This window comes from Hemitrygon akajei, chromosome 11 (genome assembly GCF_048418815.1).
Source record: "Hemitrygon akajei chromosome 11, sHemAka1.3, whole genome shotgun sequence".
Classification (NCBI taxonomy): Eukaryota; Metazoa; Chordata; class Chondrichthyes; order Myliobatiformes; family Dasyatidae; genus Hemitrygon; species Hemitrygon akajei.
In genome coordinates this window covers 16,781,193-16,805,550 of record NC_133134.1, presented here as the reverse complement: position 1 = coordinate 16,805,550, position 24,358 = coordinate 16,781,193, and the positions used below count along the sequence as shown (strand labels likewise).

Sequence of the window (24,358 nt, the reverse complement as noted above, 5' to 3'; positions counted from 1 at the left end):
TTACATTTTACTTTGATACAGAAACCTTTTTTCAGAATTGTTTTATTTAAAATGGCAAAGATAAAAACCAGGAACATGCTTTCTGCCTTATTTTCAAAGTGGGCTTTTATATCTCTTTACTCCAACCTCAGCTTTTGCACCAGTGTTCCAAAATCTCTTCCAACTGTGTGTAAAATGCTAATAGATTTGCACCCCAAATGATTTAACATGTTAAGAGCCTAGACTTTGTATAACTATAACATTTTATTGCTGAATAATGAAGTCAAAAGAGATTGTTTTCTTTAGATACAACTTTTACTCTAGATCCAACTTGGGATAAAGCACTGCTGAATCAAGCAAAATCATATCCAGATAGTTGATCAGCCCAGACTTCTCTACAGCAACCATGCAGTGAAAAGAGTAATGTTAATGAACAGAGTGCTGTGCAGCTGGGAATAGTAACTGGGCTATCCGTGCAACTATTCACAGCCAAATGATCAAAGCCAAAAACCAGGTCCTGTGCAGCTTGAGGATGAAAATAATCTAATTTAAAACCAAAGCTAACTGAACTCCCTTAATAAGATTAGTTTGATGGTGGATTTGCTTTTGCCATATTGGATGTGAACAAATAGAATGGAGCCTCTGAGAACCCAAGCTGTTTCTGGTGAAGATCTTCTGACTGTACTGATGGAATTAAACCCAATCTGATTATCCCATTACGAATCTATCTTACATCAGAACAGTTAGAAATCAGCTCCCTATTGTACCATTGACTGAGATTTCTCATTTCAGTATTTGTGCACTGACATTAGAGGAGTTCAGGGAGCATAAAAATTAGATTTTGCTTTATATCTAGAAAATAAAGCAAACACAAGTGTCACTTGTTATTGAATGTGCCAAATGATAAAACTATGTAGATCATACACAAACTATACACTATAAGTTTACTTTCAATTACAAATTCACAATTATACATAAACAATGTTGTGCAATTCATTCCACAAGTAGCACTTTAGCTGCTTGATAATTGGTGTGCAATTTGTTTTGCAGTTATTACAAAAAGCAAATGCGAATTATTAACAGTGTCTTCATAATAGATATCTAATGCATTCTTTGAGGCAGTAATGTATAATATTTCAGTGTAAACTAAAAGCAGAGTTGAGGCAAATTTTAAGGTTTAAATATATCTCCAATATTCAAGTGGAAGGCTATGAACAAAACACCCATGATTCTTTAACAGGGTTTTACTCATTGTTAATAAAAAAAAATCCAGTTCATTCAGTTTGATATTATATTCAGATAGGACACAACCAGTGCAAAATCCTCAAACCAAGCTATTGTGTACTTTAATTTATTAGGAAGAAAAGTTAACATTTATCAATTAGTAGCCATTTGTAGTTGTGTTGAATCATCCCTTAATTAATTTTGAAGCTTTACCTTTTAGATTAAATAGGAGTTGACCAGTGTCTCATTTCATTTAACATTATAATTCTTGCCTGTGTTATGCTTACTGGGCTCAATGTACCTATTAGTCTGTGTGTGCATACAAAATTTAATAAAGAATGGTGCGTAATTAATTCGTAATCCTACTACTACAATTTCAAACAGTGACTTGGACATTTAAAAACTTCCCTTCCCAACATTTAACGTGCTAAAATGCAAGGAATAGAGATTCAGTAAAAAATATTTGCTTTACTTATTTCCTTAGCTATTTAATCAAATAGAACTGAAAGACTCCAAAGTGATCTCTAATTCATTTTGATTACCAATCCAGGAAATAAATAACTGGAATGGTTTTCATCAATTGGTAAATAATGCATGCCAGAATTAGTTCAGGTTCACTGCCCAACACATTCCTTTGATTTCTTTGGGCTTTGAATGTCATGTTTTAATGAGAAATAGTTCCTAAAAAAAAAGCCTTCCTCAACACCTTACTCTTCTTTAATTTTTTATCAACTGGAGATTTTTAAGTTGAGAAAACACAGGGAGGGCTGACAAGCTTGCACTGCCTTATTTCTTAAACATGAAACACAGTTAATCTTTCATGCATGCATACAACAGGACTTGGTGTTAACTTTTCATACTGACTTGGCTTAAAGCAAACTATTATAACACATGGGGCTTACTGATAACACTTTGCAGATTTACATATTCAAACAAATTATTAGGCCACCTAGTTATCGATTTGACTCTGCCATTAAAATCACGACAAATCCGATTGTAACTTCAATTGTGCATATCTGCTGTAATCTTTTACCCTCTCACTTAAAGAATTTAACTTTGGCCTTAAGTTATTCAAAGACTACTTCCATTGCTCTTTTTGGGAAAGTCAATTTTAGAGACTCCTCACATTCCAAAATATTTCACCACATCCATTCGTTAAAACAAGTAACCACTTTTACAAGAAAAAACAGTCACTCCTGGTTCTAGATTAAGATTATGCACCCTCTCCACATATATGCTGTCAAGATCCCTTAGGATCTCTTTTCAAACAACACATATTCCACTCAATCAGACACAAATCTAGCTGCTCAACCATTCCTCGTAAGATAAGCCACCCTTTCCTGCTCTCCAGTATCTGAATGAGTATTGGCACCTATATGACATTGAACTTTTCTGTCACATTCTCCTCTGTGCCTATTTCTTTAACAAGGAATCCTTAACCCTGCTGATGATCCTTTCTCATATCTCCAGCACTCTCATTCCACTTGGGCACTCCTCTCTAGCCTAAAAATGTAGACCTTTTCATTTCTAATTACCAATATGTCATTGATTACTTCACCTTCTCCAGTCCCACACCCATTACCACTTATAAATTTGCACTACTCCATCCACTTTACACCTACCTTCTCAGCCTCCTCCAGATGAGTAATGCTATTGTGGTCTGACACACTGACCTCTAAACTGCAGAGGATAGATGGTAGCTCTCAAGCCCTTTATTATTTACCCTAAACAATGACCCACAAACATCAGGTGACTGTCTCTTAGACCTTAAAAATGTCATTGCATTAAATCTCTACTCCATAACCTACAACCTGATAGTGCCCCCTTTCCATACTGCACTCTATCTCTTGCCCAAAATCCACAAACCTGTTATGTTAGAAGAGTTGTATTTTGTGCTGACTCTTAACAACTCTATTATGTCCCCTTTTCCAATCCCTTCCCATCTACATCTGAAACAACTCTTATGCTTTATCATTTTGACAGCTTCCATATCTCTGGTCCCAAATGCCTCACCCTTACCACAAACACCAGTTTCTATACGCCTCCATCCCCATCAGAAAGGCCTTAAGGCCCTCTGCTTCAACCTGGAACAAGGAGCTAACCAGTTTCCCCTCAACACACCAATTCACCCAAAACTTATTTTTAACTTCAATTTTCTACAAATCTAAGGTGTTGGCATGGCGACAAACATAGGCCCCCAACAATGTAATAAGCATCATAGAACCTCTCTTACCTGGTTCCTAGTATCACCTACCAGCCTCCATTTCAGCACCCCACCTCCCCTTACCTACCTGGCTCCAACTGCCCATCAATCTCTTCCTGCCCTTGCATATCTAGTTCCACCTATCACTACTAGACACTGTCTCAGCCTTCACTCATCCTCCCTCTACAGACTCAGACCTGATGCAGGGTCTCAAATTGCTGGAAAAACTCAAGAGGGTCAGGCAGCATCTACAAAGAAAGAAAGATGATCAACATTTCAGGTTTTTTTTTGCTGCCTTCAAGTAAACTTTCCTTGAACTGCTTCCAATAACATCCTAGCTAAAATAAGATCAACACTGTATAAAATACTCTAGAAATGGTCTCAAAGCGACATATAACTGAAATACTCTAATTTTGCATTCAACACACCTAGTAAACACTAAAATGCTGTTAGCCTTACTAATTGCTTGTTCAACCTGGCTATTACCCAAGGACACTCACATTACTCTGCAATTCAGAGCTCACCACTTCAGTATCTTTTACAGTTTATGCTGTTAGGCACAATTCTACATTTCCCCACATTATGCTCTATTTGCTACATCTAATCTACTACATAACTCACTTTCCTATTGTATCTATCACCAATAAATTTAATCATACAGTGGCATGCAAAAGTTTGGGCACCCCTAGTCATAATTTATTTTACTGTGAATAGTTAAGTGAGTAGAAGATGAACTTATCTCCAAAAATCATAAAGTTAAAGATGAAACATTCTTTTCAACATTTTAAGCAAGATTATTGTATTATTTTTGTTTTGTACAATTTTAGAGTGGGAAAAAAAAAGAAAGGAGCACCATACAAAAGTTTGGGCACCCCAAGAGATTTGAGCACTCAGATAACTTTTACCAAGGTTTCAGGCCTTAGTTAGCCTGTTAGGGCTATGGCTTGTTCATACTCATCATTAGGAAAGGCCAGGTGATGTAAATTTCACACCTTTATAAATACCCTGACTCCTCAAACCTTGTTCCAACAATCAGCAGCCATTGGCTCCTCTAAGCAGCTGCCTAGCACTAATGAAAATTAAAATAAATGATGCCCACAAAGTAGAAGGCTATAAGAAAATAGCAAAGCGTTTTCAGGTAGCCGTTTCCTCAGTTCGTAATGTAATTAAGAAATGGCAGTCAACAGAAACGGTGGAAGTCAAGTTGAGGTCTTGAAGACCAAGAAAACTTTCTGGGAGAACTGCTCGTAGGACTGCTAGAAAGGCAAATCAAAACAACCGTTTGACTGCAAAATACCTTCAGGAAGTTTTAGCAGACTCTGGAGTGGTGGTGCACTGTTCTACTGTGCAGCGACACCTGCACAAATATGACCTTCATGGAAGAGTCATCAGAAGGAAACCTTTCCTGTGTCCTCACCACAAAATTCAGTGTCAGGTTTGCAAAGGAACATGAAAACAAGCCTGATGCATTTTGAAAACAAGTCCTGTGGACTGATGAAGTTAATATAGAACTTTTTGGCTGCAATGAGCAAAGATATGTTTGGAGAAAAAAGGGTGCAAAATTTCATGAAAAGAACACCTCTCCAACTGTTAAGCACAGGGGTGGATCGATCATGCTTTGGGCTTGTGTTGCAGCCAGTGGCACGGGGAACATTTCAGTGGTAGAGGGTAGAATTAATTCAAATAAATACCAGCAAATTCTGGAAGCAAACATCACACCGTCTGCAAAAAAGCTGAAGATGAAAAGAGGATGGCTTCTACAACAGGATAATGATCCTAAACACACCTCAAAATCCACAATGGACTACTTCAAGATGCTCAAGCTGAAGGTTTTGCCATGGCCTTCACAGTCCCCCGACCTGAACATCATCAAAAATCTGTGAATGGACCTCAAAAGAGCAGTGCATGCAAGACCGCCCAAGAATCTCACAGAACTAGAAGCCTTTTGCAAGGAAGAATGGGCGAAAATCCCCCAAACAAGAATTGAAAGACTCTTAGCTGGCTACAGAAAGCGTTTACAAGCTGTGATACTTGCCAAAGGGGGTGTTACTAAGTACTGACCAAGCAGGGTGTCCAAACTTTTGCTTTGGGCCCTTTTCCTTTTTTGTTATTTTAAAGCTGTAAAAGATGGAAATAAAAAAGTAATCTTACTTGAAATGTGTCATCCTTAACTTTATGCCTTTTGGAAATCAGGTCATCTTTTACTCACTTAGCTATTCACAGTAACAGAAAGTTTGACCAGGGGTGCCCAAACTTTTGCATGCCACTGTACCTTCGTGCCCTCATTTAGTAATCTATTAAAACTGTAATGCAAATATCTAGCACCAGTCTCCACAAAACACGAGAATACATCTTGCCAACCAGGAGACCCATACATGTCAGCTATGTGTTAGTCTGCCAATCTTCCATCCACATCAATATATTACCTCCTACACCACAAGCTTTTATTTTTTGCAATAATCTATGACACCATACTATATCCAATGCCCTTAGTACATCCCTTACTTCCCATTTGCCCATTACATGTTATTTCCTCAAATAACATTTCCTTTACTCAAGTCCCCACGATTGTCTGTAAGGAGTTTGTATCTTCTCCCTGTGACTTTGTGGTTTCTTTTGGGTGTTCCAGTTTCCTCCCAATTTCCAAAAACATATTGGTTGGCAAGTTATTTGGTCACTGTAAATTGTCCTGTGATTAGGCTGGAGTTAAATATGGGGTAGCTGGCCGGTGTGGCTCAAAGGGCTAAAAGGGTCTATTCCTCGCTGCATCTCAATAAATAAAGTCTATGTTAACTTTGCCTGGTTACCCTTCTTTTTAAAGGTGTCTTATGATAACACCTTCAATAATAGCTTCAAATAACAGACAGTAAACTAAATGGACTGGAGGTTCCTATGTTGTCTTCCTTTTTGAATAAAATTAAATTTGCCATGATACAATCTTATAGAACCTCCCGAATCCCTGAGCCATTTCTTTTAAGAGCTTCAGTTAGGCAGGGGTGTCAAACTCATTTTAGGTCACGGGCCAGATTGAGCAAAATGCAGCTTCATGCAGGCCGGATCAGTCGGACACGTGCGAACGCAGCTTTCATTGCCTCCGTTTTTTCAGCCTGCTCTCATGTGTCTCAGTCTCTGCTATAACTACAAAGTGTTTCACTTTACAAATTACATTTCTTATGAAGAAGACTGCCGAGCAAGACTGCCGAATAAACACTAAAAACCCTGAAAACCTGGTACCTGAATAAACTCAGCATTAGCCATATCATACGCCATAGGCGCTTCGATTACTGGGGCCAGCTTTAATAGTAATTAGATATTATCTCGTGGGCCAAAGATAATTCCACCGCGGGCCGGATTTGACCCGCAGGCCTTGAGTTTGACATATATGAGTTACAGGAATGGAAACAATCAACCTTCAAACATCATGCACGATTTGTGCTTGAAATTTAAACGCAAGTGAAAGATATTCAAAGGTTCAGTACTCAAAGTTCATTTAAACTAGTGAAACGTTTTTCCTAGCAGTTTCCCCCCTCTACATGTAAATTCCTTCATGAAAGTATTAGCCCTTCTTGCTCCAGTAATGATAATCAGAAAATATTACTAGAAGGTACTCCAATTTTCATTGGTTTACGCTCAGCTAAATGTCTTTATTTAAATGCAAACCAACAACATGAAGTGCTTGAGAGAACTGAATTAAATCAAGTTGGCAAAACATGTTAAAAGGGTACACTGGAACAAGCTGTAATAAATAAGGCCTCGAGGATTTCCAAATCTCTTTCATTTATTATTTAATTGACTTTGTTTAGGCCAAGATTTGTGTTCTGTTTACCAGGCACTACCTGGAAGCTTTTTGTCAGCAGGGTAATACTCTTATTGCTCTATTAAAAGAATAAAAAGATTAAAGCCTAACATGAAAGTAATGCCTTAAGAGGGACACAGCTGCCCTTACTACAGGAGAATAATGCCGAATATAATTTTCATTCGGCAGTATGAAGGAGAATAATTGTGCTTAAATATTGTAGAAAAAGTGAGGTATTGCCCTCAGGTTATGACTCAATAATTATTTCTTACATCCTTCACATACATGAGGAGCAAAAATACATGGTACCTATGACATCCCTTATCTACTTAATTTTAAATACATATACACACACACACCTTTTTAACTATTTCCATGAAACTTTAGCTACAAACCCCATTTCCAGAAAAGTTGGAATATTTTCCAAAATGCAATAAAAACAAAAATCTGTGATATGTTAATTCACGTGAACCTTTATTTAACTGACAAAAGTACAAAGAAAAGATTTTCAATAGTTTTACTGACCAACTTAATTGTATTTTGTAAACATACACAAATTTAGAATTTGATGGCTGCAACACACTCAACAAAAGTTGGGACAGAGGCATGTTTACCATTGTGTTACATCACCTTTCCTTTTAATAACACTTTTTAATCGTTTTGGAACTGAGGATACTAATTGTAGTAGATTTGCAATTGGAAATTTTGTCCATTCTTGCTTGATATAAGACTTCAGCTGCTCAACAGTCCGTGGTCTCCGTTGTCTGATTCTCCTCTTCATGATGCGCCATACATTTTCAATAGGAGATAGATCTGGACTGGCAGCAGGCCAGTCAAGCACACGCACTCTGTGTCTACAAAGCCACGCTGTTGTAGCCCGTGCAGAATGTGGTCTGGCATTGTCCTGCTGAAATAAGCATGGACGTCCTGGGAAGAGACGTCGCCTTGATGGCAACATATGTCTCTCTAAAATCTTAATATACGCCTCAGAGTCAATGGTACCTTCACATACATGCAACTCACCCATGCCGTGGGCACTGATGCACCCCCATACCATCACAGATGCTGGCTTTTGCACCTTTCACTGATAACAATCAGGATGGTCGTTTTCATCTTTGGCACGGAGAACTCGATGCCCGTTTTTTCCGAAAACTAGCTGAAATGTGGTTTCATCTGACCACAGCACACTGTTCCAGAGTCTTTCGGTCCATCTGAGATGAGCTTGGGCCCAGAGAACTCGCTGGCGTTTCTGCATAGAGTTGATGTATGGCTTCCTCCTTGCGTAATACAGTTTCAAGTTGCATTTCTGGATGCAGCGACAGACTGTGTTAAGTGACAATGGTTTTCCGAAGTACTCCCAAGCCCAGGTGGCTATAATTGTCACAGTAGCATGACGGTTTCTTAGGCAGTGCCACCTGAGGGCTCGAAGATCACACGCATTCAACAGTGGTTTCTGACCTTGCCCTTTACGCACTGAGATGTCTCTGAATTCTCTGAATCTTTTCACAATATTATGTACTGTAGATGTTGAAAGACCTAAATTCACTGTGATCTTGCATTGGGAAATGTTCCTTTTGAACTGACTAACAATTCTCTCACGAATTTTGGCACAAAGGGGTGAGCCACGACCCATCCTTGCTTGCAAAGACTGAGCCTTTGATGGATGCTACTTTTATACCCAGTCATGATACCTCACCTGCTACCAATTAGTCTGCTTAATGTGGAGTCTTCCAAACCAGTGTTACTTGAATATTCTGCGCACTTTTCAATCTTATTTTAACTCTGTCCCAACTTTTGTTGAGTGTGTTGCAGCCATTACAAAATACAATTAAGTTGGTCAGTAAAACTATTGAAAATCTTTTCTTTGTACTTTTGTCAGTTATATAAAGGTTCACGTGAATTAACATATATCACAGATTTTTGTTTTTATTGCATTTTGGAAAATATCCCAACTTTTCTGGAAATGGGGTTTGTAATTGGGCCAGCTGGTTAATTGGACCTATATGTACTGGTCCTGATGTGTCCCAATTAACCGGAACCCAGTGTATTAAGATACAAAAAATATAGCAGGAGACAAGTATGTGCTTAAGACTGATTGAAAATTCGACTGAATTTTTTTTTAGAAATATGTCACAGATGAATTTTCTTTCTGCTCATCTGTAGGTTTATAAAAGAAAAACTTACAGGAATGTGAGGTAGTGGCACTCGTCCATTCGCTTTGGCACTTTCATGCATTTCCCGCCGATGCTGCTTTCGGATTCTATACGGTGGAATTCCATCTCTGCTCAAAAAAATGTTAAACTATGTTCAGTAACCTATATCATTTTAAATTCTTCTATGTTAATTTTAAATTAACACAAATTCATCTTTATAGCAAATAGCAATTCGTACTCTGGCTTGAAAGCATCTTCAGCAAAATGGTTATGTTCAAGCATATGGTGAAATAGTGAAACTAGAGAGAAAATTATTTTGGTGTAAATTTCATTATTTGATACATCTAAAATGAGTGAAAGATATAAAGAAAACTTAAAACTTTTCAAAATTTCAAATGTGCCCTCTACAACAATTACAATTTTCCACAAGTAATCTCCAGAACTCACTTAACCAGTAGAAAGTTATCACTATAGCTGAAATAAAGTTGCACTTGTGGAAATGATAGGAGCTATACTGTCATGTCTAATATTTACCCAGCTCTGCTATGAATTGTTAAGTGTGCAACATTGGGAACTTGTATTGTAAAAAGTCACACCATTGGACCTTCAGTAACAAATTTGGTTGACACTGTTGCCAAAACTATGCATTAAAAATTTTTAAGAACAGTTTGGCTAAGAATAAATAATGAATCAGAAACAAGCTATCAGCTTGCATTTTTCAGTGTTCATTTGCTGTGGATTACTAATATGATGTTCGATTTTGCACAAAAAATTAAGGTTTTATTGATTTATTGATTTAAACATCTTTAATTTAGTCTTTAATTTTTTTTAAACCATAAACCTTTTAACAGCATTGATAAATTAACTTACCCCACATTCCGAATTTTTAGTAATGTTGAAAATTCTAATCAAAAACTTTCTTCTTTTGATTCTAAAAAGCTGAAGATAGAATCATGCTCTGCCTACTGAACTGACATCAGTTGCTACTTTAATTAAAACTAAAATGGGTAATTAAATGTAAGGTCATATTTTCCCCACACTCACTGGTAAATGTAGCCATCTTTTCTATGCAATGAACAGTATGCATGACAATCTGGCCTCTATTCCTGTACGCTGCCTGACTACTAATGTAGCCAAGGCACTGAGAAGCAAGGTAATGTTCCATAAATCCCAAAACAGAACTGCAACGACGACCAGGCAACATTCTTACACTCTCCTCCTTCCACTCTTAGTCTCTTTCACCTACAGGGGTGTCAAACTCATTTTAGGTCACGGGCCGGATTGAGCAAAATGCAGCTTCATGCGGGCCGGATCAGTCGGACGCGTGCGAACGCAGCTTTCGTTGCCTCCGTTTTTTCAGCCTGCTCTCATGTGTCTCAGTCTCTGCTATAACTACAAAGTGTTTCACTTTACAAATTACATTTCTTATGAAGAAGACTGCCGAATAAACACTAAAAACCCTGAAAACCTGGTACCTGAATAAACTCAGCATTAGTCATATCATACGCCATAGGCGCTTCGATTACTGGGGCCAGCTTTAATAGTAATTAGATATTATCTCGCGGGTCAAAGATAATTCCACCGCGGGCCGGATTTGGCCCGCGGGCCTTGAGTTTGACATATATGACCTATCACCTCCCAGCTTACTACTTCAACCACCCACCCACCTTCCTTCTCACCTGGTCTCATCTATCACTTGCCAATTTGTACTTCTTTCCTTCTTCCCACCTTCTTAATCTGGTTTTTACCCCTTTCTTTTCCAGTCCTAGTGAATGGATCTTGACCCAAAGCGTCGACTGTTTGTTCCCCTCTATAGATGCTGCCTGACTTGCTGAATTCCTTCAGACTTTGTGTGTTGCTCAAAATTTCCAGCAGCTGCAGAACCTCCTGTTTATAAGTGTTAGGTGCCTGGAATGTGCTGCCAATGGAGGTGATACATAGCAATGTTTAAGAGGAAATTACATAGGCACATGAACAGCCAGGAAAGAGGGATATACACCATGTGAAGACAGATGGTATTAGTTTGAATTGGCACCAAAGTAGCACAGGCTGAAGGGCCTGTTCTGACACTGCATGAAGGTGGCAATGTGATTAGTTAACAAGATTAGGAGGGCATATGGAATGCCAGCCTTTATTAGTTGGGGCATTGAATACAGAATTAGGGACATAATTCTCCAGCTTTCTAAAACAGACTTCAGCTGGAGTACTACATGGAGTTCTGGGAACCATTTTATAAGGAGGATGTGATAGCACTTCCAGAGGCGGGGAGAGATCAGAGTAGAGTCAGTAGCACACTGCCTGGAATTGAGTATTTTAACTTGAGGAGAGACCAAAGAGGCTAGGCCCATTTTACCTCGGACAGAGGAGGCTAAAGTGGGATTTGACTGAAGTATATAGGATTAAGAGGATTCAATGGGATGAACTGCAGGAAGCATTTTCCTCCCAGATCAGAGATAGAAAAATCTGGAAGATGTGCACTAATGGCAAGAAGAGGAAGTGATTTGGAGGGGATGAAGGGGCCCTTTTTCACCCAGATTGGTGGGTGCCTGTGTTACATTGCCTGTGAGAATAGCTGAAGGTGGGTCTTGAGAACATTTGAGCTGTTTGAATGAGCACTTGAAATGCTCACACATGGAGGGCCATGGACTAAGTGCTGGAAGATGGAATTAATACAGAAGGGTGCCACAAGTTGGTACAGACAAGTTGGGCTGTATGTCTTATTTCTCTGCTGTAAGATTCTATAATTCAGAGATCCTCTTTCATGCCATCAAGATGAGTTCTCTTCCAACCCCCTTCAGTAACTTGAAAACCAGTCTCCCTTTATCCATGACTACTTGAAACCTATTGAACTGGTTCCAAAGTTCCCCTGTAGTGACATAATCAATCATTTGCCCAGCCTCATTTCCTGAGAGGTCTACTGTAACTCCTTTGCTATTATAGTCATCTATATAATACTTCCGAAAACTCTCCTGGGCACGCTGAAATATCGGCCCCATCAAATCCCTTAGGACCAAGGCAGTCCCAGTTAAAATTAGGCAAATTAAAACCACCTGCAATTTCAACCCTGTTATTCCTACAGCTGCCTATGAAATGGTCACCAAACTACAGGAAGAATTCAAATAAGCTAGAGAGGGTGCAGAAAAGATTCATAAGAATATTGCCAGGACTAGAGGGCTTATGACCATTTTCCCCAGTAAAGGAAGCTAAGAGTGATCTTAGAGGTCTACAAAATCATTAGAAGCACAGGTGAGATAGATCATCACATTCTTTCTCCCCAGGACAGTGGAATCAAACTTGTAGGCAAAGGTTTAAGGTGAGAGGGAAATTACTTAAAAGGGATCCTGAAGTTGGGGGAAGCTTTTCTGCACAGAGGGTGATGAGTATGTGAAACAAGTTACCAAAGAAGTGGTGAAGACAGGTATTATTACAATGTTTAGGAAACATTTGGACAGGTATATGGGTAGGAACATTTTAGAGGGATGTGAGCTAAATGCAGGTATATGGGACTAAGCCAGGAAGACATGCTTGAATTGGGCCAATGGCCTGTTTTAGTACAATTCGACAATGATTTTTTCCCTCATGTACACAGCATGTGGAAAAAGTACAAAACCAGCATTGGATCAAGTTAAAAACTGTGCTTTTAGACTACTTACAAGTTACATCAAAATAAAACTTAGATCTCCCTGTTTAATGCCAGCAACTCTGAATGAAACTTCTGGCATTCAGCAGTTTAAAGTCCAGGACTCCCTCGCACTGCCTGTCAAATGCAGAAGAGTGAGATTTACAGACAGATTTGAAAAGCCAAAGCTGTCAGTTTGCTCTATGCTGAACTCTCCAAAGAGTCCAGAGACAGTTCCCAGTCTTGTTGGGGCAGGGGAGTATGAGAAGGGAAAAGAAAATTATCTCAGATCCTGCATTGTTGGTCCTGGCACATGATCCAACACTAATCATTTTCCGTTTCAATGGGGAATGTAGGAAAATGTTTTTTTAATTCCTGGGGTGTTTTCAGATAAAGGTAAAGCCCAAGACAGTTATTTGGGGAGGGGGGTGGGTGAAGAGAAGTTAACCTTTACAGCATGAATTAGCAGATGGAGGGCAGTGGTGCGTGGGTGCTTTAATAGATAGTGATCTCAGGCCTCAAGTAGTAGGATATGGTTCAATCAGTTTCAAAGAAAATAAATAAGAATCATAATTCTTTCATAATCCTTCTGGATTTGTCTTGTTCAAATGGGTATTTCAGTCTAATTTACAGCTATCTCAAGATCAGAAAGAGTTTAGTTATGTGGTTATGGAATGATGAACCATATTATCAGCCTGTATTTCTGGGCTAGAATGCATGGGTACCAGGTAGAGCACTGGGAAGTAACTATTTATTAAAAAATTACTAACCCCATCCCTGAAGGGAAAATCAAGTTTTTGTTCACTACATCATGGCAAATGACTGATAATGGCCTCTAATCTATTCAGTCTCAAACACATGTTCTGTCTTGCTGTGCTGGCTTTTGAAGTTCCCTTGGCTCGATTCCCTCGTGCCACCTCTGAACTTGAAAGGTTTGACTATTTTAATGTTATTTGCCAGCTCATCCATTAGCAGCAAGTTCAAACAAAGCCACATTCTGATTCATAAATGTTATCTTGCCCACCCCCCCCCCCCCCCATCCTCCAACAAAGAGCATTACCAACACTTCAGTTTAATGTGTTTAGGGTCATACCTAAGATTAAAGAATGGGGTGTTGAAAACATAAATATATAAAGGAATTGCACAGGCATAACAATAACCATAGCAATGCTCAGGTTTAAAAGACAATCATGTAAATGATATTTGTTAAATAAAGGTTTTCTATACTTTTTAATGAAATGTATCAGACAAATAAAAGTTGATTGATATCTTTAAAATTGTATTTTAAAAGCATACATGATGAATAAAGGACTATCTGCATCATTTTCAAGGATTTGGGAAATGTGTCCTTTAGTAATTTCAGATACTTTAAATTTATTCTGTCAATTCCTTCTCAAATGGAAAATCCAATTTCAAATATACTGAAAAAGGATCGTAAATAACTAATTAGTTCCTTTACAAAGATCAAGCTTGACGGAATGGCCATCATTGTATTGTGTTGTAGTCTGGTTTACCCTACAAATTTTTACTAAAGTCAAATCATGACAGATTTAGCTTGCAGTTTAATTCTGAAACTATAAAACTGCACCAAACGAAAAAAAAAAGTTAGAAACATGGAGTCCAACTCAATTAACTTTATACTGTGGCTGAGCAGTTGAAATTTAAAGATGATACATCTTGTTTCAAAATTATACAGATGCTGATGTAAGATTTGGAAATACAAATTTTGCCTAGAGTTGATGTTTCAGTAAACTCTTTGCAGAATTAAAATTTTAAATGTTCAGTGATGGATTTAAATATACTCATGTGATGTTACCAGTACCAGTAAATGCATGCAAACATTTTAGATAAAACAATGACCACAGAATCAGAAAAGTCAAGTCAGCTGTAGCTTCCTGTCCCCCTCCCCCATGATCAGTATATTGAGTTTGCTTGGATTTTAATTTTCTGTTCCTAAAATTAAATCAGTAATGGAATTACACAAAAACTCAGAATTATAAACTTTTAAAACATCTTTTTATATTGACTTTTTCCAATAATGCAAGCCAAATTTAATACACTACTATCACATGAACTTCAAACATGCTGCACTTAAATTCTTCATTCACTGCAACAGGAAATAAAAGTTATTCCTTTCTATTGGTAATGCTTTCCAATTCCAAAATGGAGATTTCAGCAAAGTGTCCACATTCTCATATCAATGGGCTTGCTCTAGTCTAAAGCCCTGGCATTGAAATCACTTTCATGTCAATCAATGCCTTCCTTGCCAGTCAGCCAGCAACTCTCCCAGGAAACCCTCAAACCACAGATAAGCTTCTTCAAAGTGTTTTACAGTTCACTGAATGAACACAACGCAGGAACATCAAACTTCCTTTTTTTGGGTGTAAACCTCCACCTATAATGCTAAGAGCCATGTGTAATGAATCTTTTTCCATCTCTTGCTTTTATCTGCTCATTACATAGGCCCTATTCCCCTTAATCTCCATATAAAAAAGAACCAAAGCTCCCCGCAGATCCAGACATGCTGTGCCCCAGTCTGTGAAGAATCTCAAACTAATTTTATGCTGGATTCTGCTTCTAATATTAACCTTAGAGTGTTAACAGTACAGAGATTCTGCCATCTTAAATTAACAAAAATGCTAAAAATACTGATTCAAAATAATTTAGAAAATAATTCTGTACAATTGATGGTTAATAGTATTTTGGTTTGTAATTCCAAATTCTTTTCATAGAATTACATTTCATGCAGATTTGCTGATAAATCCAATTTAATAATAATGGACTTGCTTTTATAACTTAGTGCATTAAAGGCTGAAATCAGTAAGATTTTCAGACAAGAGGCATCAATGGCTGTGGGGATTGAATAGAAATGCGATTTTTTTTAGCTTCACTTCACATGTATCTAATTAAAAAGGTTGATTTAGCTCAAGTTTACACGAGCACAATGAAGTACAGGAAACAGAAAGCTTTCCTACTCCTCCAGATTAGCCTTAATGATATTTTATTAAGAAATTGAACATCAAAATATATGAAGGCCCTGAATTTGCAACACTTATGGACTAAATGACCACTAAAGTTAAGTCCTGCCCATTCAAGAGTCAACGGCAGTGTGGTAAAACTTTGACTACCAAACTACTGACACTGAAAACTAATTTTTAAAAAACCTAATATTTGATTAAGCAGTCTTTATTGTTTATATAATTCTTTATGGTTATATATATAAACACATGAACCGCATATGTCATGACACTACCATGTAATCCATGCTTGCCTCACTTAAAGTAAGCACAAACTAAAACTCAGGTCATTTCAGACTTCAGTCTTTTTATTGCAATTTGGTTTTATTTTGGAGTTACAAAACGTAGGTAGCGACGTGGTAGTTTTAAAACAAACCCAAGACAACTACCTACCTGTTGAAGCGCAGCAAAACTGTTGAGTTAAAAAGAACAGCAGCACAGCACGTTCTTCGGAAGGGAAAAAATGATCAAGTTTAAAAAAAGGAAAACAGAAGAATACACATGTTCGTAAACCACGAGTACTAGGTACAGTAATAACAATCAAAAGGGCAAAAGCGGCTAGCTACATTGGGAAGATTGACACATTTGATTACACCACAGATAACTGGATTTTATTTACTGAACTAATTGAGCAGTATGTTAAAGCAAATGGAATAGCCAATTAGAAACCAAGTGTCAATTTTGCTGAGTGTATTGGATTTAAAGGCATACAGTTTGCTTCAAAGTTTAAATGTTCCAACCAAACGAAACAAAATGATCTTTGCTGATATTGTTAAAGTAATGCAGGAAAACTTAGATCCACAACCACTGCTGATTGCAGAATGCTTTAGGTTTCCTGCCAAAGGGTCTCGGCCCAAAACATCGACTGTATTTTTCCCCCACAGATGCTGCCTGGCCTGCTAAGTTCCTTCAGCACTTTGTGTTTGTTGCTTGGATTTCCAGCATCTGCAGATTTTCTCTTGCTTGCTAATAGGAAAGTGAGTCCATTTCAGCGCATTGAAGAAATTGTCTGAGCACTGTCAGTTTGGTTATGAGCTTAATAATGCACTAAGAGATCATTTGGTTTGTGGAATCTTAACAAGAAAACATTCAGAAACTGCTCCTAACTGAAGCACGATTTGCATTTAAAACAGCAGTTGAAATAGCTGTATCAATGGAAACAGCAGACAGAGATACAATTGAGTTGCAGTCAGGAAGTGTGAACAAAATTGTAAAGTCTAAACAGAAACCACTCGGCCAAACAAACTGTGTTATCGCTGTAGCAGGGGCTCACACACACCATATCAATATAGATTTAAAGGTGAAACATACAGAAAATACAACAAAGTAGGACATATACAAAAAGTATGTTGGGCAGACAAAAATAAATGGTCTACACAGGGAAGAAAACAGCTAAACAATCAAATTGCAGTTTCAAAAAGAGCACTAATCTGCATACTGTTAATGAAAAATCTGCCAAGAGTGGCACAGGACTGTGTGGCCTTAAGATTTACAAGGTGAAAACTAAGAGACAAGCAATATGGTTAATATCAGAAGATAATGGCAAATTAACTAAAGTGGAATTATACAATGGTCTAATTAGCTGTTTCAGTCATTCCACAAAATGAATTTGAGAGGCATTTCAAAGATACTGAACTGAAGCTTGAAGATATCCAACTAAGAATTTATACTGGAGAAAAGATAACTGTTGTGAAAATGACATTCGTAACAGTAAAATACAATATACCAACAAGCTACATTGGACTTGTATGTGGTAAAAACAGGCAAGCCAGCATTGTGGGAATGTGAGTGGCTGAGACTGAGTGATTGAGTGAGTTCCATCCACCATTTGCACGCCACATCTTCTGCAAGAGTCAAGTGAAAGCAAATTCAAGTACTGGATTATGCCACAAATGTCTCCTTGCTGTATACCATGAACTGTTGCCAAACCGAGGGCAAACAGGTGTTGGTGCCAACCTCTGCTTCTGGATGGAAAGCATATTGGACCAAGGAGTGAACATGTTGCTCAGAGGATTCATGAAAATGATGAACACAGCAGTCCAACTACAACAGTTTTTGTAAAGCTTCTGATATGTTAATCAGGCAGTTACTTAGTTTTAAGCTGTAAGGGAGTTCAAGGAGCTGCAAGAAAGTTTCAAACATTTTGCTTCTGTGAGTACAAAGAACCAGAATCTACTCTGCATGCATTAAGGTTATTCTATGAACTTCAAGTGGGAAACAAAAAGCTGCTTATAAAAGTAGATGCGAAGACCAAAGCCCAGTTGGATGAACAGAAGGAAGAAAGGAGTCAGTGATGGTACATGAACAGAGGATTCATCAGATGATGTTGTAGGTAAAGAAAACCAGGAGGAAAGGTTATGTCGTAAAGGAAGGATTAACGAGAGAATACTCCAGTGGAATAAATGCACCTTCCCAAGATCAAGATGTACATCTAGAAAGAAAAAGAGTGGGATAAAGAGAGAAAGAAGCCAGGACCAGGAGAGAAGCAAGGATCAAAGTAGATCCAGAAAAAAAAGCCAAGAAAAGAGGGTGTCCAGATCTGTCAGAACCAGCCCTGCAGTCTCAGAGTCAACCCCTAGTACCACCATGGAGGAGGTCCCAGAACCTGAGATTGTTCCACGGCCACAACTCTCGCCTCCCAAGTAGAACGATCCCCTTGACAGGAAAGATGTTATCCCACAAAAGTAAAAAAGCCTCCAGTAATTAAACCTTTAGGCCTGAATGGGAAATTTAAACATTTTCTATTCTGTGGATGTTTGTCAAGCAGTTGTGTTATATAGTTGAGATGCATTCTGTATTGAGTGGGAGTTGATAGCTAAGCAGGAGTGTTGTATATTTATTATTTCAGTAGTATTTGAGCAATATTGTAAGTAAGTTGTTTAAGCATTGTCGCATAAATAATTCATTATGGTTACATGTAAAAATACATGAATTGTATATGTCATGATGTTACTACACAAAATGTGCGCGTCTTGCTTAAAGTAAACACAAACTAAGACACACACCATTTTGGACTGCCATTTTTTCATTACAAATAGTTTTTTTTATTTTGGAGTTACAAAACATAATACCTAACCCGATCTTTCAACTGGATTTTCAAAATCTGCATATGAAATGAAATAACCAAACATATTCATGATATTCAGGGTCATGGTTCTAAGGACTTGCTGAAGACATGCACTTGCCAACACAGGTCCCACATTCCCTGTCGAGAATACCACCACCCTATATCGTATCTAATAACAATAAGCAGATCATCAAAAACAAAGGCTCATTAGACTTGAAGTTTACCTTAAGCATAAGGAAAATGTTTTTCCTTTATCAAAGTTCAAAGTACATTATTATCCAAGTATTTATGCAGTATGTAACCCTGAAATTTGTCTTCCCCAATGACAGCCACAAAACAAAGAAAGCCATGGAACCCGAACAAGGAAAACCATCAATATCTCCCCCCAGCGCAAAAAACAAATAGAATGAGCAAAAACACACAATAACAACACAAACGAAAAGAGTCCATCTCAAGTTCAGCTCAGTGTCCATTATACATAGACCACTCGATTCAAAGTTGCCCAAAAACAGCAACAGGAAAAGAAGCGACCAGAACCAGAAAACATAATGTAAACTACAGTCCAATTCACAAACTGATTTATTAAACCTTGCTCCAGCACCATTCTCCAATAGCATCAAGGGAGATATCATTCGACTGCAGGGACCTTCCTTCCGGAACAGCAAGCCAGAGGGAAAGAGACCATCAGACACAGACATCTCCAGCAAATATGAGCACTGAACACTTGCCTCGATACTTTCAATCTTCCCCGACATTTTAATCCACAAGAAACGGAGTCGACCACGGGCTTGCACCCAGTCTCCAAGCTTCTTGGCCTGGAGAAGGCTGCTCGCCTTCCTGAACCCTCCTGGAAACAGCAAAGTGCCAGATTGCTCAATCGGCCTGAAAACACACCATCACAGGCTCCACCAGTAACAGAACCACATGTGAAAGAAAAAGACGCAAAAGAAGTGAAAGAAGCAGATTCATGAACCATCTGGTGGATGCCAAATATGATAATGTTATTTGCTGGTCAATCTTCAATTGCTAAGTCCAGGACATCAGACCATTCAGTACCCAATAACTGAAAAAATGAATTAAGGTGTAGCTGTGTACAAGTTCAGATGGGTCAACATTAATTGTTGAAAACCTGAATTAAGTTACCCCAAAACTGAGATCAGATAAAAGTTAATTTTTGCTTTATTTGGAAACCTCAAATTAAAAGTATGTCTCAGATCAATGAGCATGATCATTGTTTGCTTCTGTTAGTTAGGTTTCATGGCCTGTATGTATCAAGAACTTTAAGACTTTTCAATTTTCACTGATATTGGCATAATTTTATTTAAAAAAAAGACATGGAATTTTCATTATATTGCTTGAGATAAGCAAGCTATCTTCTGGTCATTGACTCTATTTAGAACAGAGATGAAGAAAATTTTCTTTAGCCAATGGTGAATCTGTCCAATTTGTTGTCACTGACTATGTGCAGGTCAAGTCAGTGGGTATACTTAAGATGGAGGTTGATAGATTCTTGATTAATCAGGGCTTCAAAGGTTACGGGGAGAAGGCAGGAGAATGGGGAGCAAACTCAATGGGCTGAATGGTCTAATTCAGCTATGTCTTATGGTCTTAAGGGAATAATTTGACTGAAGGACAAATTTTACAACTTTGCCTCGTGTAGATTAAATAAATGTGTAGTTCAGTATTTATCCTCCTCCCATATTCTTTTTTTACCTGTCAATCTTAGTACCAGTGGGTATATTTGGATGTGGCAGTAACTTATACGCATAAGCATTATGATTTATTGATAAAAAATTCCATTCCAGGTCTTTTGGAATAAAACACATTATGGGATAAAGGTTTAATCTTTCTGGAAGTTAGGGATGGAGACCTTGCACAGGAGGAGGATTGAGTGCTGAACCCAATCAGCTAACCACCTGGAATGCTGAAATACTTATCATGTGACTAGCCAAAGGCAATTCTGAGTTTCTTGCCAAGTTTATTCAGTGAAATATTTGTGTGAACAGGTGGAGGTGAAACTGAGAAATTGAAATACATCATCTCATAATAGTCCCAAGGGTCTGACTGTACATGCTGCAGCAGTGAACCTAAAATACATACAATTGAGTGCTTGGCATTTCAGAAAGTCAGAGACAGCCTCACATTCTGATTTAGTGGGAATAAATGGAGAATTTCCAACTTCATAAAGCAAAGTCTTCTCATCCCTTCAGGTAGGTACTTCCTGTTTGTGACTAAAGGTTTTGGAATGGGATGAGCATGGTGGAAAAGCTGCTGAGCATGAACTCAATTAAGTGCCATCAAGTGCTGGGAGCATTTTGCAGTGATCATTTTGCCTCTTGACAATCCATTGACATGTCAAGCAAAAAGAATGAATAATGTCCAGTTGATTTAGTGAGTACAGCGGCAACTTGACTCAAACCTCGCCATTAACCTGGACAAAGCAACTTATCCACAATTTTATTAATTTTTTTCATCATTACTCTTCTACAGTGGCTACACAAAGTTTATTTACCTAAATAATTCCAGATGTATCTCTCAACCAACAAACTCAATGCCAAAGGCAAGGAGAGTAGGCACAAGGAATTACTGCCATCTTTCGGCATCAAGTTGCACACCACATTGATTGGAGATATCAGCATTTCTTTATTATCACTGTAATTCCAGACCCAATAACACTGAGGAAGCCCTTTTACCAGACAGACTGCAGCAGTTCCAGAGAGTTGACCATCTTCTCAAGGGCAACAGTAGATTTCTAATAAATGCTGATTAGTGACACAAACAAAAATTATAGCAGCATTAAATCAAATCACTGGGTTAACCAACCCTAAGAGGACCAATACTAAAGGGAAAATAGTTATTCATGCTATTGGGCTCAACAGTGATTGTTGTTATTCTAATAACTAAAACTTCCAGAATCTGTTTGGGGGTGGGGGAGAAGGGGAATGGAAAGCAAAACAGAATGAAATGGAAAAAGCTGCTTGTTGATCAGAATGGACTCAGGAGGCCAAAGGGTCAGTTTCCATGTTACATTTTTCAGTGATTCTACAAGGATCAAGATGGCAGGAAGTGAATAATAGGATATCACAGTAATCCATGCCTGAGACCCAGATACACACAATGATTTAAGACGGCAGAACCAAATGTAATATTTCCCAGTTTGCCAATGACAAAACTAAATATGCTTGAGAAGTGAGATACAAAGCTTCAAGGTGATTTGGACTAACAGAGTGAATAGGCAACACCACACAGCATTTACCCCATAATGTGGGCAAACATGAAGTTACTTCAGCAGGAATAACAATCATTTAAATCATGATCAATTTGTTAACGATGAACAAAGGGATCTGGGTGATTTTGTACACCATTCACTGAAAGCAACTAAAAGCAAATTTACAGGTGCAGCAAGCAGCAAAGGGGTAAACGTTGGCCTTTATCGAAAGAGATTTTGTGTATGTGAGCAAGAATGTCTTACTACAATTACACAGGGCCTATGCTGGTGCCACCATTAAACAGAACCTAAAATAGACTTGCAAAAACAAAAATAAACAAAGAAGCAGAGTGAGAGAGCAAGGATAGTGTGTCAATTGACACACCTCTCGACATCCCAAGGCTTTCCAACAACCTACAAGGTACTGGTCAAAAACAATGGAATGCTTTCACTTGCCACGATGAGCACTGCTCCAATGCAATGAGCTCACTGCTAAAACCAAAAAAAAAAACACATCCACTGCCTTGGACATTAACTCTATCCATCAAAACTACAAATAGGTCTGCTGTGATTACCACCCATCACCAACCACTCAACTCCCTGATATGGATTCTAGTGGTTACATAATAGTTAAGATGATGTTGTCACAGAACCCTTCTTTATTTCCCGACTCAGCATGGCCTGTTTGAAGTTAACTGGCAACTTTAGGGTCCCCAAGGTAACCCCAGCTTTCAATGGTGGCACAGACCAATCTATAGCAGCTACTGTAAATTTAAAAGGCGGGCTCAGAGCCAAACAACATGTTCAAGAAGCCAAAGGGTCTTGGCCCAAAATGTTCACAGTTTATTCCCCTCTATAGAGACTGCCTGACTTGCTGAGTTCCTCCAGCATTTTGTGTGAGTTGCAACAAGGACGCTGTTGCTTTACTTAGGGTACTTGCAACAATTATACACTATCAAACCTCTTAACAATCTCTCCTTAAGTTTCACTACATTGAGGGAAACATTCATTCATTTTAGTCAAGTGACATTAAGCCAGTTGTGCTGTAATGGCATTACCACTGGACTTTGAGGCAAATGGCTCCAGATTAGAATCCAGCCAGCTCCTTACACGCTTTCCATCCGTGCTAGGTTGAGTGTTCAGCTAGCACCCCTGCCTCATAAATTACTAACAAATGCAAAGGAAATGGCAAAAATGTTGCTCAATGCATTAGAAGGTGCAAAAAGGAACAACACTATTAGAAAACAATTAAAATTTTGTGGAATAATTACAAAACTAGCATGTTCAGAAATACAGTGGATTCTGGTGGACACATTGGGACCAGTATACTTAGGCCCAATTAAGTGGCTGCCCCGATTAGCCAAAGTTTCATGGAAAGAGTTCATAAGATATAGAAAAGATAAACTGCCATTTAATTGAGTATCAAATTAGAACACTATCAAAACTATTACAGTACTATAAAAGAGTATTACTTCCTAATAATTATCAGAAGAATTCACCCACTGTTCCTTTGACTGTAAATGAGCAAAATCAATGTAGATACTGGACTGCCTTCAGAGTTCGAAAGTTCGAAGTAATTTTATTATCAAAGTACATATATGTTACCATATAAAACCCTGACATTCATTTTCTTGCAGCATACTCAATAAATCCATAATAGAATAATAACCATGATAGAATCAATTAAAAAAACACACCAATTTGGATGTTAAACTACTATGCAAAAGACAATAACCTGCAAATACAATAATAGTAATAATAATAATAATAATAATCATTAAAAAAACGTTGTCCTGTCAAAGGCACTAAATAGTATTAAACAATTAGGGCTACACAGTAATATCTATGTAAATCTTTAGAAAGCCACAATACTGAACACCACTAGAATCAGAATCAGGTTTATTATCAACGGCATATGATGCGAAATTTGTTAACCTAGCAGCAGCAGTCCAATGCAATACATAATCTAGCAGAGAGAGAAAAATAATAGTAGTAAATAAAAACATAATAAATAAACAAGTAAAACAATTATGTATATTGAATATATTTTTAAAATGTGTAAAGACAGAAATATTAAATATTTAAAAAGTGA

At 37.9% G+C, this 24,358-nt stretch overlaps 1 protein-coding gene across 7 annotated transcripts in view; it reads right to left on the bottom strand.

The window, feature by feature from the left end:
• The window catches only part of axin1 (axin 1), a 164,181-nt gene that overhangs the window by 41,893 nt on the left and 97,930 nt on the right, over positions 1–24,358 (bottom strand). For all 7 annotated transcript variants that reach the window (XM_073060274.1, XM_073060271.1, XM_073060278.1 and 4 more), the window contains exon 4: positions 9,387–9,483. In XM_073060274.1, the coding sequence (XP_072916375.1) occupies positions 9,387–9,483 (97 nt within the window). The remainder of the gene's footprint in view (positions 1–9,386; positions 9,484–24,358) is intronic.